This window comes from Pristis pectinata, chromosome 19 (genome assembly GCF_009764475.1).
Source record: "Pristis pectinata isolate sPriPec2 chromosome 19, sPriPec2.1.pri, whole genome shotgun sequence".
Classification (NCBI taxonomy): Eukaryota; Metazoa; Chordata; class Chondrichthyes; order Rhinopristiformes; family Pristidae; genus Pristis; species Pristis pectinata.
Window position 1 is genome coordinate 21,319,234 of NC_067423.1, and position 18,174 is coordinate 21,337,407.

Here is an 18,174-nt window from a genome sequence, read left to right on the forward strand (position 1 = left end):
GGGGTTAAATGTTGCTGAGATTTCTGACAGTTTATAGTCCTTTATTCATTTTTGAAATTCTCCTCATTTTTCTGATGACACTTATAGAATATCAGTCAGTCACTAAGAGACTAATTTCTTGACTTGTGATACTAAATCTGTGATCATTTGCGGTATCATCTTTACCTCAGCAGAATAATTGTTACATGGGAAAAGGAACAAGTACTGCAGTATGGGTATTATAAATTGGCTTTATCAATTTGCAGAAATAAAATGAGATTCTGTTGTGACAGTTTTAAAAATGCTATGTTTTTAATTTAAACGAAGTAAAATTTTCAATTAACTATTGGCTTTGTATGCTCTGATTCTGTCTTGTTAAATCTTTTCATGCTATGGAAGGAATTGAGCACCTTTGTAATAGATTCATAAATGGCCCTTTCTCAAAGACCAGAGAAACTGTCAATGTTCTAAACAAATCTGAAAAACCAACAGCCGAGTCTTGACAAAAGGGGTTGGTAGAACATAACAAGAATAGAACATTGAACCACAAAGGTAGCTTGAATAACACAAGGAATAAACATGCATAATATTATGAACATGAATACAAGCCTTAAAGGTCAGTAAATCTATCAGTAAAGCTGGAAGATGTTGAAGTCCCCAAGAAAACACTCATTTTAGAGTATGCATTTTATTTGACAGTGTTTCAGATAGAATATCATAAACAAGATTTCTGTAAAAGTTAATTTATCCATTGTGGTGCATTTCATAAAAATAGTTGCTCACTTAGTCTTTGTGACTAATAATACATGGAATCATATTTATAGATACTGTACAAGGTAAATTCACAGCTAACACTACACAGCAATATTGATCCAAAGGATAAGTGACGTGCCATGTTCACAGATCATTTTGATTACAGATAGCATACAGCAATTATTGCACAAGTAACAGCTGTGAGTTGTGCAAAATACAGTTTGCTTATGCAATCGTAATCCCACTTTTTCATGAATCTAAAACCAGAGAGTAATACAGGTACGTGCACTACAATACGGAAGCATTGTCCAAAACCTGATAATACTGTACCTTTTAATGAAAGAAATCAGATTATGGCTAGACCAGAGGATAAAGAAGACAGAACCTTGCTCAAGCTCACCCTAAGTAAAAATCACTTTCATTATTTTATTACTCTTACACTATTTTTGTGCTTGGTTCACTGATATGAATACAAGGATGAACTGCTTTGAGATGTGATGCAATTTAAATTGAATATGTTAGCTTGTGTTACTCTTGGTGACAAGGCCCTGGCATTATTTAGAACAACTTTAACCCCTGGGCTAGACATTTGTTTGAAAATTGAATATTTACAAAAATTCAGCTTCATTTAGACTTCCACTCTACTTCAGTGCCTCTTTCCTCAGTGCAGTTTTACTTAAGGCCAGACTCTTAACTACTGATGTCCCCACTATACAAAGATTACTGATACCACGCATGTGACTACAGCATACAGATGAAGCAAATCCTTCATACATTTTTAAAAAACTAAAGCACCAATCTTGCTCTCTGAGGTTAAGCTACCAACATAATCACACTGCACTGATCCACACAGTTCACAAGTTTTCCAGTGGTCCTGTTGCCAATGGTCCTATAGCAAGTGTTGCAGCAATACAACTTCAGTTTATTGAAGCCTCAAAATACTGCTCATTGCTTTTTATTTTTAAAAAAAATTCTTTCATGCCCAAACATTTCATTGCCCAAGGAGTATTATTCCTATTATATTGTTAATGCAAATGCTTCCAGTTTATAAGGCTGGGTGACTGTTCAAATTAAGTTTAAAAATACAAAATAATCTGATTAGAGGAAATGGTGAGATAACATCCTGCGTCTATCCTACAGTGGGGAGAATAACACATAAACAGTTTATCTGCCCGTGGTGGCAACACTAGATTTAAGTGTACTAGGATATCGATCAGAACCAGGGATTTTCCATGGCCCAGGTGAGACGGTTGATTTCTGAGATACAGTGTTATTACCTTGAATAGCAAGATTTGAATGTGGATGCTCCTCACTGGAGATCTTTTGGGGTTTTCCATCAAGGTCTTTGTTGACCTGTTCTAAGGCATTTTCGTGGAAATTGCCAACTTCTCCAGTATTAGTCTGTAAGCCAAACTCTGCTTTCATTTTGTTTTTATGTGTTTCCAGCAATTTTCTCTCAGTGGTATCTGCAACTTTGTGATCCTCTTTTAAGCCAGGAGACCTTCCCCTCCTGGAAGCTGGCGACATGGATCTACCACGTTTATGTTTCTCATTGCTTATCTTGTCAAACTTGTCCTCCCCCAGTTTAATCTCTGTAAAACATTTCCTTCCAGTTGCCCTGTTTTCAGAGGTGGTCCTGCCACCATCTTTCTTTTTGCTGTTTTCCTTAGAGAACCTTGTAAAGTTCTTTTTAGAAGTTCGATGCTGCTTCAACTTATCTACTGTTCTAGGGCTCTCTGATCTATTTCTTCTCTCATTGTGATCTACAAAGTGCTCCCTTCTCACAATGTCACGTTCTTTCTTGGTGTCCCACAATGTCTCTGGGGGTAGCTGGTGAATGGAATCACAGGTTGGAGCAGAATGCAATGATGATGATGGTGCTATCAGATCATCAGGGATCATGGTTATTTCCGACAGGCTAGGGGAGCCTGCAGTGGAGGCATTCCAGGAGCTGTAGTTGTCTGCTGAAATGATAATATAAAAAGCTCAGTTTAGGCTTGTATTCAAAAAATAATCTTGCTATGGCGTGCAATTTGCCAGTTGTCAATGTAGATATTATTAATTTAGTTCTAATTTTCCTGTAATGTAATTAATTTATAATATCTCATTTATAATTCTCAATTTAAAAATATCTTAATTTGTACATTCATAACATTACTTGTAAACAAAGATAAATATATAAGTACATAATCAAAAGTTAAAACAAATTTATGAACTATTTGCAAATAATTTGTTTGACATTTAGTGCAGAATGGCCTTGAGTTCTGAGAATTCTTACAATGATATTAGATGATGTAAAAACAATCATATTTAATGACTAGGACTACATTTTCAGTTAATGCAAACAAAATAGGAATTTGGAAGTTCTAATTTTGTATATAAATGTTACAGTGTACAGTATTCCAAACATGACTTGCTTTAATAAAATGTTTTCCTCACCATCTTTTTATTTTCCTGGCTCCCACTATCCATTTTGGAGGTGGGAGGAACCTGTAAAAAGTAGACTTTCATTGGTTCTAGTTTTTAGCCATCAACAAATAGGAGGAAAAATGGGCCTGTATGCATCATCAGCTTGGGAAGGTCAACCATGATGTGTAAAAAAAATAATTACACAGAAAAACTGTTAACAAAATAAGGATATTCATTTGATGCCCAACAGAATAAAGCATACCTGGATGTGTCCTAAATAATAGGATATTTTGTCGAAATCAAATTATCTTCTAATGCAAAAGCTGTGAATTTCCTCAATTGTTTCCACTCTGACATCATATCTCTTGCAATATGATACTGGCATGCTAATTGGGGGTTTATGCTGCACTTTGACAAAATTACAGAAAGAGCTGTGATGATATTCTTGGCATGTACTTAGAACCATAGAACATTAAGGCCCTTCAGCCCACCATGTTGTACCAACCTTTAAACCATGCCTAAGACTATCTAGCCCCTTCCTCCCACATATCCCCCTATTTTAAATTCCTCCATATGCTTATCTAACAATCTCTTCAACTTGACCAATGTATCAGCCTCCACCACCGCCCCAGGCAGCGCATTCCATGCACCAACCACTCTCTGGGTAAAAAAAAACCTCCCTCTGATATCTCCCTTGAACTCCCCACCCATTACCTTAAAGCCATGCCCTCTTGTATTGAGCATTGGTGCCCTGGGAAATAGGTGCTGGTTGTCTACTCTATCTATTCCTCTTAATATTTTGTATACCTCTATCATGTCTCCCCTCATCCTCCTTCTCTCCAATGAGTAAAGCCCTAGTTCCCTTAGTCTCTCCTCATATTCCAAACTCTCCAATCCAGGCAGCATCCTGGTAAATCTCCTCTGCACCCTTTCTAACGCTTCCACATCCTTCCTATAATGAGGCGACCAGAACTGGACACAGTACTCCAAGTGTGGTTAACCAGAGTTTTGTAGAGCTGCATCATTACCTTGCGGCTCTTAAACTCGATCCCACGACTTATGAAAGCTAACATCCCATAAACTTTCTTAACTACCCTATCCACCTGTGAGGGAACTTTTAGTGATCTGTGGATATGAACCCCCAGATCCCTCTGCTCTTCCACACTACCCAGAATCCTGCCATTAACCTTGTACTCCGCCTTGGAGTTTGTCCTTCCAAAGTGTCCAACTCACACTTCTCTGGATTGAACTCCATCTGCCACTTCTCAGCCCACCTCTGCACCCTATCAATATCCCTCTGCAATCTTCGACAGTCCCCCACACTATCCACAACACCACTGACCCTTGTGTCATCTGCAAACTTGCTAACCCACGCTTTTACCCCCTCATCCATCATTAATAAATATCATGAAAAGTAGAGGTCCCAGAACCGATCCTTGTGGGACATCGCTAGTCACGGCCCTCCAATCTGAATGCAGTCCCTCCACCACAACCCTCTGCTTTCTACAGGCAAGCCAATTTTGAATCAATATGGCCAAGCCTCCCTGGATCCCATGCCCTCAGACCTTCTGAAGAAGACTACCATGTGGAACCTTGTCAAATGCCTTACTAAAATCCATGTAGACCACATCTACTGCACTACCCTCATCAATCTGCATGGTCACCACCTCAAAGAATCCAATCAGGCTTGTGAGACATGTTCTTCCCTTCACAAAGCCATGCTGTCTGTCCCTAATCAGTCCATGATTCTCTAAATGCTCATAGATCCTATCTCTAAGAATCCTTTCCAACAGTTTGCCCACCACAGATGCAAGGCTCACTGGTCTGTAATTCCCTGGACTATCCCTACTACCTTTTTTGAATAAGGGGACAACATTTGCCACTCTCCAATCCTCCGGTACCATTCCTGTGGACAACGAGGACTCAAAGATCCTAGCCAATGGTTCAGCAATCTCCTCTCTTGCCTCGCGAAGCAGCCTGGGGAATATTCCGTCAGGCCCCGGGGACTTATCTGTCCTAATATTTTCTAACAACTCCAACACATCCTCCCTCTTGATATCTACATGCTCTAGAACATTAACCTTACCAACAGTGTCCTCAGCGTCATCAAGGCCCCTTTCCTTGGTGAGTACTGAAGAGAAGTATTCATTGAGGACCTCACCCACTTCCACAGCTTCCGGGCACACCTTCCCACCTTTGTCTCTAATCGGTCCTACCTTCACTCTCGTCATCCTTCTGATCTTCACATAAGTGAAAAAAGCCTTGGGATTTTCCTTAACCCTACTCACCAAGGCCTTTTCATGTTCCCTTCTTGTTCCTTCCTTGCTACCCTATATTCCTCAAGAGACCTATTTGATCCTTGCTTCCTAAACCTTATGTATGCTGCCGCCTTCTTCCTAACTAGTTGTTCCACCTCTCTTGTCACCCTGCCATTCTTTCTCTGCCTCACTGGGACAAATTTATCTCTAACCTCCTGCAAGAGATCCTTGAACAACGACCACATCTCCATAGTGCATTTCCCCTCAAAAATGTCATCCCAATTCACACTTGCAAGTTCTAGTCTTATAGCTTCATAATTTGCACTTCCCCAATTAAATATCTTCCCATCCTCTTCACTCCTATCCTTGTCCATGACAATGCTAAAGGTTAGGGAGCGGTGGTCACTGTCCCCCAAATGCTCACCCACTGAGAGATCTGTCACCTGACCCGGTTCATTACTTAATTAAGTTAGTTAGTTAACTTAGGTTAATTAACTTAAAGTAGCATTAGCTTATGGTATGATCAATCAAAGTAAAAAAAAAACAACAAAATATAGAAAATATTTTTTAAAAAAAACAAGCAACAGTAGCAATAACCCAAAAATATTTAGATATTGGACAAGATAACTGTTTAAATTCAAATGGCTTGAATGCAGTAACTCACTGCTTTCTACAAGTCTGTTGGTTCAATTTATGGCTCTTTGTACCTTGTTATTTATGTTAAAATGCTGTTTATAGATAAATCCAGATTATAGCAGCGCATGATAAATTATTTTTCTTCCTGTGCCTACAGGACCTAATATGTATGATGTAATTGTGGACTGATTGCTTACATTACTGCTGCCTAATAAAATATTTAGTTTCATAAATCAGGCACCTTTTTATATAATAAATTGCATTCTCAATTGCTGATTTGAAAGTATAAAAATAAACTCTCATTTGTATGTCATTCTTTGAATGTGAGTAAATTGCCTTCCTGCAATGTTGACCTTGCCAAAGTGTGCAAGGTGTGGAATGAATCAAATATGCATAAAACTTCATAGTCCATTAGTGCCTCATAAATTTCATTTTTAAAAGTCTTCTTGAGATCTTTGGGATTTCAACCCTTCCCTCAGTGAGATTTCCCCTGCTTCTGCTGACTTGGTATATTGGCATACAAACTTTCAGCTTCTCTCAGACCGAAGTTGTGGTAAGACTAGAATAGGATACTCCCACCTCAGGCATCACTTTCTTTCTTGGTGACATTTGTTTGGGGGCATGTGGAAGTTCTGCATGCAGACAGAACCAATGGAAACGACAATGGAAATAATGGTAATTGGAGAACCTGAACTTGCTCTTCTGTAGGTGTCTTGAAGAGGCTGTCGAGCTTCAAAAATAATCAGAGAGACTGTAGAGACACAGGATAGGAGTAATTTTGTTTCGGATAGTTCAAATATACAAGAATCGAACCTAGAGTTTAACTGAGCTGGACGATGGAGTTGATAATGGCTAACCTTGTCAAAAGCTGTAGAGTGGAATTATGCACAATATTCATAACCACAGGTGAGTTTAATTTGAGCTGGATATGTTACAGTTACATTCCTCATCCAAACCACTGATATAGATTGTGAACAGCTGGAGCCCCAGCACTGATCCCTGTGGGATGCCCACTAATCATAGACTCCCAAGTTTAATACAACCAATTTATTTTACTCTCTGCTTTTTGCCCATTAACTAACCATCAATCCACACTAGTATGTTATTTCCATTACTGTGCACTTTAATTTTGTTTAATGATCTCTTGGGTGGCACAATATTAAAGGCCTCCTGGAAGTTCAAATATACCACATTAACCAGTTTGTCCTTTCTGGAAGTTACAAACTTAAAGGTTCAAGATCTGTCAAACATGATTTCCTTTTTACATATCCATGTTGACTGTCTAATCCTATTATTATTTTCCAAATACCATGTTACCACTTCCTTAATAATAGACTCCAGCATTTTCCTGACTGCTGATACCAGGCTAACAGGTCGATTGTTCCTTTTCCCTTTCCTTAAATCATGGGGTTACATTTCAATTAGTAGAGTGGTGGTTCAGTTATTCCACTATTATGCAAAAGTCTGGACTATTAACCAGGAGATATTTCAATTCCTACCATCACATTCCAGATTTATTGAATATAATTAAAATAACTAGTGCTAATAACAGACCTATCTGGTTCCCTGCTATTCTTCAAGAAATCTGCCAGCCTTACCCAGGGTCCTAAAAAGCCACTCAGTTCTACAACAATCAGGGATAGACAGCAAATGCCTCTTTGAGTAATCAGTAAAAATAGCTGTTAGTAACTGTGAATCGCCAAACTGGCCAAAGGTCATTAGGTTCAACTGGGAAATAAGCATGGATTTAAATTTGATTTTTGGTAACCCCAATAAAGATTACGGTGGGGGGAGGAGGAATGTTACATGAAGCATAAATATAACGAACCCCAAGAAACATTTCATGATCAATTTCACACTAGCATTAATAACAAGGTACAGAAGAAATTGCAGCTAGTGATGTGGAAAATAATTAAGTGTAAGCTGATAACATGGTCTTGTATTTAACTGCCTTCTAAGTATGTTGCTAAATTATTTATACGCTGCACCTTTAGCAAGCATTCAGAAGCAAATTGAAACCTGATAATGATAGTTTTACATTGTCTTTGAATATTTCACTGAAGCCTTTTGAATTTATGTTCAAAGCACCTATTTAAAATATCAAAGGAGTGATTGCAAACTCTCTGCAATGGGAGGAGTAGAGCGGCAGTGTTTCCAAAATAGCAATGAATCACATGCCATCATTTCTACTCACTGTCACTTTGCTTGGAGCCATCAAATAGTTAGATCCAGCTCTTGTGTCAGTGATATGCTGATCATTGTTTTGTGACATCTGAAGGTCTGTGGTGCATCAGTGGGTGAGGAAACAGAAATGCAGCAGTTCTGGCAGAGGAGCCTGCCTACTAGTGCCAAGTGTCGAGCACCCTTAGCTGGTTTGGAACTGAACAGTGGTGTAGCCCTGGCACAAAGGATGACTTTAGGGTTGGGGGTTCTGGGTCATTCCTTGCTGTTCTTTTTCTTTCACCTGTTCATTCATCCTTTAAAAGGTGTTACTCCTAAAAAGATAGGTTTGCTTTTAACAAAACAAGGGGTGAAAGCTACTTATGGCCCACAAATATCTATTGGCTTGATGCCTCCCCTTGCTTCCTACCTAAGTTCTAATGATGCAGTTTCTGGTTTGCCTCTTGTTTTGCCAAAATTGTGCTTCCATCTCATCCCCTCCTCTTTGGCACCCACTGCCACCACCCCCACCTCTGTCACCAAGACCAGGAAGCTATTTATGAGCACTAGACCAAAGAGGGAGGACTTCAAACGTCATACAGGCAGTTGGAATCCCTTGATACACTATAATCAAAGGCAAGGGGTTTACAACAGGGGCATGAGTTATCCTGACATTGCCTTGGAGCAAATAATCGTCATCAAGGAAGCCACTGATTAATTTTGATCTTTCCTGGAGGAGATGTGCAGTTTGTGTACAGCATAAGAACTGAGCTGCCAGTAATATTCGAAGTAAAAATGACGTTCTGAATTTTTGTAACAAGACCTTTTCAGGTCACAGCATGAATGTCATCAAAAATTTGCCTGCTGAGGCAATGGTTTCGAAGGGCTGGATTGTGTTCAATCCGATCTACTGCCTGCACTCTGCCTCCCCAACACTTTTCCTGTACGTGCACTGCCTGTTGCAGCTCTGTGATACCAAGCGAGCTCAATGCCTGGCTGCTGCAGGTTTCCCTCAAAGTGGAACAGGTCACAAGGACTGACTGGCTTCTGACACTGGATCCTGAGACTTTGACCCACCATTAATTTGGCCTTTTAACAGGTTGCTGGTGTCAAAAGAGACATTTAAAGAGACAGATTTAAGTAATTATTATTGCCTTTAATTACTAGAAATAGAAACAAAGTTGAAACCTAAACAAACCACACCTGCACTTTTTAATCATTGCTGGTAATGTGTAGGGTTGGGCTACTTGCATCAGACTTGGCTGGTATAAAGCTGAGGGCCAAATGCAAAGTGTACCTGGCCACTCAGTGGTGACTGACTGTGGAGGAAAGCTGACTCCTTCTGTCTTGGCAAGACTTACGCCTGACACATGACCTTCCATGACATTGATGCCATCATGTAGAACAAGCCTCATCCACAAAACACACCCACTGACCTAGGCAGCTGTTAAAGCTGACATTCAAATATAATTTAAGTTTTTCAAAATGTAAAACTCATTTACAACCACTCCCTTCCATTGAAATGGAGAAGGTGTTCCAGTGCTGGAACTATCTGGCACAGATTGTTCAAATGAATTCATCACCACATGTTTTTATTCACTTATATCAATGGACCATACCATACAGCAGGAATGTTGGGAACTAGCTCAGTGTGATTTGCTGCTTCAATTGAGAACTGCCAACAATTCTTCTTCATGGTCAACTTATCTCTGACATTGAAATGCACAAGGACTCTGGGCAAGTTCAAACTTCCTTTGGAGGTCAGTGACGAGAACGGGTGACCTGCTGCTGAATGCAAATTTTGTGCTGTAAGTTTATTTAGTTCTAGTTTAACTCTTATTAGAAGTTAGTCATACTAATGTTTTAATTTCAGTGATGAATATTCCTATTCTTTTACGTTATCAGCTAAGTAATTTATTTGGGGCTTGGTGATGCAAAGATCTCTCCAGCACCATTGGCAAAAATGTAAAAATGACAAGTGATCCACTGTCATGTGATTAAACATCACTTGACTGTGCTATCTGACTGAAGGTGATCAGATGTGACATTATTACATTACCAGGAATCTGTCAAGATAGGGTTGGCATCCTTGTATGTTCTAGAAATATTTAGTAGGACAATAGCATCATACTAAATGCTGCACAAGTGTCCATGGAAAGTTGTCTTTGGATGAAGCCAGGTAATTGACCTTGGTAGAGGTAGGAGAGGATAATGAAGAAATAGGATTAGTGGCATTAAGTGATATTGATTAAACAACCCTTAATTAAGCAGCTATTTTCTAGAGGTTAGGCTTTTACAGGGCAGTGATTTCCTGATTTTTTTTCCTCCGATTTATTAATCCTATTAATATCCTATTATTGATTACCTGGAAAATATAAATTGCATCTTTTTTAAAAATCATAGTTGGAGAGTGCTTGTGTGTTTACTATGATGTGCTGCCACTTTGTGTGATGTACTAGTGGACCATGATACCTTAACCTCAGTAAATCTCTAAATGTATGTCACTGGAAGCAGCAGGTTGGTGTTTTCTAGAGGAGTCTGCTGAGGATCTGCATGACTGTTGAAACAGGACTAACTTGTTAATGATGCAAAGTAACAAGGGAACTCAATGTTGTGTTAACAGCATGATGTGATGGAGACTTGACAGGAAAGCAAGTGACTGATGAAACATTATATCACTCAACACATGATTGTTAGAGCTAGAACATGGAGTATTGCAGAATACTGGGTTAGAACACTAACATTAAATTAGTACAATATTACTAAGCTTCAGGAATATGATAATGACACAGGATCGCTGAAAATATTGAGTTGGTGACAACATGTCATGAAACTTCGCAAAAAGGCATTGTGATAGTCAAGCAAAATGTGAAGGCAATTAGAAATGGGGATCTAGAAGTTTGTTGTCACAAAGGTGCTATGCAGTTGACACTGGATCAAACCAGAGTAAGACAAAATTGTGTCCATTTCTGATTCTGTCAGGACCCAATGAGAAACTTGGCTCCTATTTTTTCTAATAGATTTCCTTTCGCATGATTCTTGTGTTAACTCTCTCAACTGACATCAACATTACAATGCCCAATTTTTGACCTCAACGTGATCTTCTGAAAAATGACAGTTTATTTTTAAATCATTGAACAACAGCTTTTACTGATTCCATTTCCCCTGAAACATGCTACTTAAGGGACCAACAAGCAAATGGCATTCTTTGTCAGGCTGCTCCCCAGCACCATGCTGCCTCACTGTTTACTCACCACTCACACAACGCTGAACCTTCCTTACATCTTCAACCACTTTTCTGCTCTCAAAACTGGCTTCCAAATAGGTGTTTGTCATCAATTAACACTTCCCCTGCTGGAAGGCATGGAGGTGGACCACTGGCAACAGGCAGGCATGAGAACCGTGCTGGAGGAGGCAGAGAAGGCTCATTGCCCAAGATTTTATTCACCCAGGGTTTAGAGGGACCCCTGTTCCTAGTTGTACTTGTCAGAGGAGCAGTGATCTATATTTCAGCAAGACAGTCCTCACTCTGTGACCTAAAAGACAGGGTCTTGCATGTATTTGGATTGCTTTCACAATCAAAGTCAAGGTTACTATCCAAACTTCTGGATCATTCCTGGCCATAGCCGCTAGTCTATGACACCTATAGGTTTGTTGCTCACTGCTACATGAAGGAGGGCACTGTGACTTCATACCTATCTACCTGTTCTTCAGTCAGCAGAAACAGGCATTGAAACTTGATTACATTGCACTCGTGTAGTGTTGGTCCTTGCAGTGACCTCTGGCTGACTTCTGTTGGGTGTAGCTATCTGTAGCCTTAGAAGGTCTTCAAGGCCCAGAGAATACATTTCCTGCAGATAATGCTCTCCACTTGCCTGTCCAGCTTCCTCACCACATCTCTGGAAACACTTTCTCTCCTCTCTCCCATCAATGCAGTGGCAATTCTTGAAGAAGCAGTACACTCCAGTAGGAAGAATGCTGCTTGTTTTGTCTTTGTGTCCTTTTAAGGTTAAGTGCTAGCAGCTGTGCGAGCTTGCAAAAGATCAACACCATACAGTGTGCTGAGACTGAGAGTTTCGCTGAATCTTCCCTTGGAATGTCTCTGCTGCAGGAGAAGAAATGTTCCCTCTCTAATCTCTCCAAATAACAGCAGTAGCATATCAGCCCCATTCCAGTAATAATTTTCTTTTTCACCAAGGCTCTGATGTGTTTCTAAGAGCAGATTCCCAGAATTGCTGACAATATTCCAACAGAGACTTAACCAGTAGTTCATAAAGGTTGTATAACCTCCTTCCTTTTATATTCTCCACTTATAAAGACGAGGAGAATCTGCACAATCTCTTGCATTGCTGTACACTTTTGCAACCTGTCCAACTGCCTTCCAGGATGTGAGCATACACATTGTGAATATACACCCAGGATGTGAGCATATACATATGTGAATATACACTCAGGTTTTACTGCTAGTCTTTCCTCTTCAAAATTATACCGCTTTGTTTATATTATGTCTCCTTGTTCTACCAAAATGAATTGCTCCACATTTCTCTGTCACCCACCCACCCATTTCATTTGTGCATTGATATTCACATCGATCATTGCACTGCACTCAAAGGTTAAATCAGAGAAATGAAACATTTTGTAAATTTCAAAGCCATGGAGTTTTGGTTAAAGTCAATAGTTAGAGAAGAAAACTAAGATATTGAATAAAACACTAAATTAATAGAAACTATTTAATTTTTACAGTTATGACTTGAATTAATTCAGCTATCTTATTGAAGTTCATTATTTGTTTTAGTAAATTGTTTCATAGAATAAATATCATTAGCGTAGCCATAAAACATGTTAAGTGCAATCAGTCTAAGTTTTAAGAATGGTAATACACATGCAGGTTTACAAACCGTGTCTTTAGGGTGGCCCAATAGGAAGAAATATGGGGACCCATGCTTGTCACTTTTCATGCACATGGAGAGACTGGAAGGAACCGATCCTAAAGGAAGGGGAGGAACAGCCTAGGACCAATCATTAGAATTGACAGTAGCAATGACATAGATATTACTACTGTTAGCACAAAGATATACAGTAAGTTGTTCAGTATAGAAAAATAGAAAATTTTAAACAGGACAGAATTAAGCTAAAATGAACTCCAAGATAGAAGGCATGCAGAAAGTTAAACAGTTAGTGAGAAACTGAAATGTATAATGCTTAGTCATAATAACTACGTGTAATAGTTTTTATCTATGTACAACTGTAATCTGTAATGCTCCTAGTAAAACACATTTAGCAACGAGCTATCGATTACCTTTAAAAAATCATTGATCTTTATCCACATTTATTTAACAGTAGCTAAACCACAAAGTACTTCAATGGCTGTAAAATGCTTTAGGATGTCCTGAAGCCACTTATAATTACAATGAGGCACCATATAATTACAACTGTCTTTCTCATGTTTGTTGTGACAATGTTTTAAAAGATGGGGATCCATACCTTGTTACTGGAAGAGAAAAGCTGGTTTATCAGGAAATACATTATTAATTTCTCTCAATGTAGCACCATTGACAGAGTATACTACTGTTTTTATGCCAAAATACAATCAGCTAGATAACATGTGTTCTGCACAACTTTATAGTTGATTGATAGCTGGTTGCCAATATAGCAGACTGTACTAGTATCTAAAAATGATGTTAAGCTACTATTTTTCCTTAACTAGCTACAAATATGGTCTCTGAGGTGAAACCCACCATATTCTGGCACTTGACCGGTACCCCTTTTAAGCAGGAGCCGCACTCTTCTCCCTCCAGATTTGATCAGCTCTATCGCTCTAGCATGAGTCATTTCTCTTGTGTTTTCTCCATTGATTTCAATGATTTGGTCCCCAACCTGTTGAAAACAAAAAGTAAAATCATGAGAATCATGTTAAGTGCAATCAGTCTAAGTTTTAAGAATGGTAATACACATGCAGGTTTACAAATCATGCCTTTAGGGTGAAGCACTGATGAGCAATAATCCATAGCTATCAGTAAACTGTTGATAAGATTTTTGTTCTTATTTACAAAAATTTTTGTTCTGTTAAATTCTATTTCAAATAGGTCAAGTTAAAATAGATGCTGCCCTTAAGGCTGGTAACCCTCCGAAATTCTAACTGTATTTCCTTCATACTTCAAGAAAGCAGGGATGAATGTTTCAAGGATGTTAAAAATATTTTTTTCATCTTCTTTGAATACTTATCAGATATAATAATATTGGAGATGGGGGGGGAGAGAATGGGTGTTTGATTGGTGGAATAGTTGGAAGCAGCAGCTTCCTTAAAGAAATCTTCAGAAATATATACAGAAACTAGTTCCAAGTTGTCCTCCCCCTCTCAAATGGAAAATGGATAATCTGCTTATGAGATGGAGGTAATGCTTGTGCTCAGAAACTTACTTTGAGGAATAAGACAGATTATCTGAAATTTTAATACAGGCTGTTTTCTTAATTCATTTTCTGGGATCTGGGCATCACTGGCCAGGCCAGCATTTATTGCCCATCCCTTCTTGCCTGTGTGAAGGTGGCAGTGAGCCATCTTTTGAACTGCTTCAATCCTTCTGAGTTCCAGTATTTGGATCCAGCAACAATGAAGGACGAGCAATGCATTTTGAAATTAGGATGATATGTGACTTGGAGGGAAACCAGTAGATGGTGTTCCATGCACCAATTAAGTGTGCTGCTTTGTCCTGGCTGGGGTTAAGCTTCTTAAGAGTTGTTGGTGTTAGCATTCACCCACGCAAATGGTGGTGGGGGCAGTATTCCATCACACTCCTTACTTGTGCCAAGACATCCAGCCTCTTATCTGTTCTTGTAGCCATGGTACTTCTGTGGCTGCTCCAGTTGAGTTTCTAGTGAACGGGGACTCCTAGAATGTTTGTGATAGGGACTTGGTGATAGGAATGATATTGAATGTCAAGGGTAGGTTGTTAAACTTTCTCTTGTTGGAGATGATCATTGCCTGGCACTTTAGTGGCATGAATGTTACTTGCCACTTATCAGTGTATGCCTGAATATTGTCTAGACTGCAGTGCATTTAATTGTGGACAGCTTTATTTGCTGCGACGTGAATGAAGTTGTACACTGTTCAATCATTAGTGTTCATCTTCATTTCCATGATGAAACCACTGAAGATGGCTGGGCCTATGACACTTCCCTCAGGAACTCCAACAGTGGTGTCCTGGGGTTGATAGCCAACAACTACAATCATCTTCCTTCATTGCAAGGTATGATTCCAACCACTGGGCTGTTTTGCACTTGATGCCCATTGACTTGAGTTTGACCAGGGTTCCTTGAGACAGTACTTGGTCAAATGCTGCCATACTGTCTAGTGCAGCCATTCTCATCTTACTCTTTTGGTGGATGGTGTGAAATGCTTAAGGGAATTGCTTTTTTCACAATGAGGCTATTTCAAAATGCTTTAAAGCCAATAAATTTTTTTGCTATTTAATTTAGTCACTGTTGTAGGGCATGCAGCATCAAGGACCTATAAACAGCAAGGTGATAACGATCAGATAATCTGATTTAATGATGATGACTGAGAGAGAGGAATATTCTCCAGGAATACCAAGGATATCTTCCCTATTTCTTTGAAATCATGGCATGGGATCTTTTAATATACCCGAGACAGCAATTTGACATTTTATCCTAAATTTGGCATTTCTGACTATGTAACATTCCTTCAGTTCTACAATGGAAGTGTTGGCCTAATTTTTATGCTCCATCTCTGTTATAGAACTTGAATGCTTAACCTTCTGACTGGAGGCAGAGTGGTTCTGCACCATGGTCATAAAGATACAGTGGAACAGTAGTTACATTTTCATGCTAGGAGTATCCAGAGGCCTGGACTGTTGATCTGCAGAATTGAGTTCAATTCCTACCATGGCAAATGAAGAATTAAATTTCAAATAAATAAATAAATCAGTAATGGTGGCCATGAAAGTTAGTGGATTGTAGTAAAAACAACCTATCTGATTCACTATTGTCCTTCAGGGCAACAAATTTGTCTCCCTATTCTTTTTGGGCTTTAGACCCAGAGCAATGCGGTTAAATCTTAACTACCCTCTATAACAGCTCGACAAGCCATTCAGTTTAGGGCAACAAATATAGGTCTGGCCAGCAAACACATCCCACAAACATGTACAATTGATCAAAATGGTCAGAAGTCCTTTCTTACCTGCAATTATTTTGTGACAACATGCAGAACCATTATACTTCTAATAGAGCAACTACTGTTATTACATTTCTCTCTGGCTATTGAGCTGTAGCTGACAAACAAAACTGGGTTCACTGAAGTGCTTATTCATCAGTAAAGAGTAATATTTTCCAGTGAAGTCTTTGAAATGTACCAGACTGCAGTATGACACCAGCATTGTACACACCCTGGCTATATGACTGATAAACTTCTTTGTCTTAACAAGTTATTCAGCATCCTGTGGTTCATCTTTATGTTGATGGAAAGTAGGGCCAGAATCTGCTTCATAGATTCATGTGGCACAGAGGGACCCATTTGAATCTCTAACTGGACAAACTATTACAATAGTGCTGTTTCAAGTATATGCTCAAACCAAGAATACAATTTAAAATATTGTATAGCATAAAAGGAAAAAAGTTAATAATATATAAATATATTCTTCATACTGACTAATGTACCTACATTTTATCCATCAGCATCAAAAGATCTTTTCATGATAAACAATGAATATTTAAAAAGAGATGAGTTTATTTATTATGGTAGAATTATTAAAAGTAATTGGAAACTATATTTTTCACTTGACCTTTTCATGTGGCTCAATAAGTACAATTTCATATCTCTCCTAATACCTGAAGGCATATGCCGAGAAAGTAGATTGTGGAATGCCATTTTTTTTTATACAGGCCATTGCACTTAAAAATCAAACATAATTGAAAATCAAGGACTTCATGCAAGTTGCATGGTTTGTGATTTTTGTCTGATGCAGAGAAGCCCAGACATCTGCCCTGGTATCCAACTCCCACAGATAAATCCAACTTTAACAATGGTCAATATTGAACTTGTGTGGTGGTGGACTTGCACAATGCTGAAGGTAGAAATAGAGTCTTGGCCTTGGCTCAGATATGAGGTTTGAAGCTCACTTAGGGGGTCAGATATGGCATTAAAAATGTGAAAATTCTGGTTCAGTTTCAGACAGCTGATGAACTGGGAATGCAGTTTGTGATGGGGACCAATGGCTTTGGTTTTCTCAATACTTAGCTGGAGAAAAATTCTGTTCATCAAAACTACATGTGTCTAACAATTTAAAGGCAGAGGAGAAGCTAAGAGTGGTGGTAAAGTAAAGCTGAGTGTGGTCAGCAGGTTTGAGTGATATTTTTAAGCATTCATTCTCTAGTACGATTATATCATCTTCCGATGCTACTTCAGAGACTTTAAAATAATATGCATCTTTTGCATTTCGGGTTACACGCAATGAATCCAGTTTCATTCTGTATGGCAGTGAGATAATATGCCACTTAATATTTAGACAAAAGTAGTTAGTACGTAGCAAAGTACAGCACAGGAACTGGCCATTCAGCCCACCACGTTTGCGTAGACTGTGATGCCAATCTAAACTAATCCTATTTGCCTCCATGTGATTCGTATCCCTCTATTACCTGCATGTTCATGTAATTGTCTAAATACCTCTTAAGTGTTGCTATCATATCTGCTTCTACTACTTCCCTGGCAGCTCATTCCAGACACCTACCACTTTGTGTGTGTGTGTGTGTGTGTGTGTGTGTGTGTGTGTGTGTGTGTGTGTGTGGGGGGGGGGGGGTTACTTGTCTCGCAAATCTCCTTTAAGCTTTCTCACCTTAAATCTATGCCTTATAGTATTTGACATTTCCACCCTGTGAAAGACACTTTGACTACCTACCTGTCTATGCCTCTCATAATTTTATATACTTCTATTGGGTCTCCCCTCAGCCTCTGATGCTCTAGAGA

The 18,174-nt window shown here is 39.0% G+C and overlaps 1 protein-coding gene across 15 annotated transcripts in view; it reads right to left on the reverse strand.

Annotated features, from left to right (window-relative positions):
• Nucleotides 1-685: 685 nt before the first annotated feature.
• Nucleotides 686-18,174, reverse strand: part of magi2a (membrane associated guanylate kinase, WW and PDZ domain containing 2a) — a 321,741-nt gene continuing 304,252 nt past the window's right edge. For 7 of the 15 annotated variants that reach the window (XM_052033862.1, XM_052033859.1, XM_052033861.1 and 4 more), the window contains 2 exons: nucleotides 13,934-14,072; nucleotides 686-2,696 (listed from right to left, as the gene is read on the reverse strand). In XM_052033862.1, coding sequence (XP_051889822.1) covers nucleotides 1,897-2,696; nucleotides 13,934-14,072 — 939 coding nt within the window. In that variant the 3' untranslated portion in view covers nucleotides 686-1,896. Of the gene's footprint in view, nucleotides 2,697-3,171; nucleotides 3,223-13,093; nucleotides 13,183-13,933; nucleotides 14,073-18,174 lie in introns of all 15 variants that reach the window. The other 8 variants (XM_052033872.1, XM_052033869.1, XM_052033865.1 and 5 more) reach the window with 6 other exon arrangements.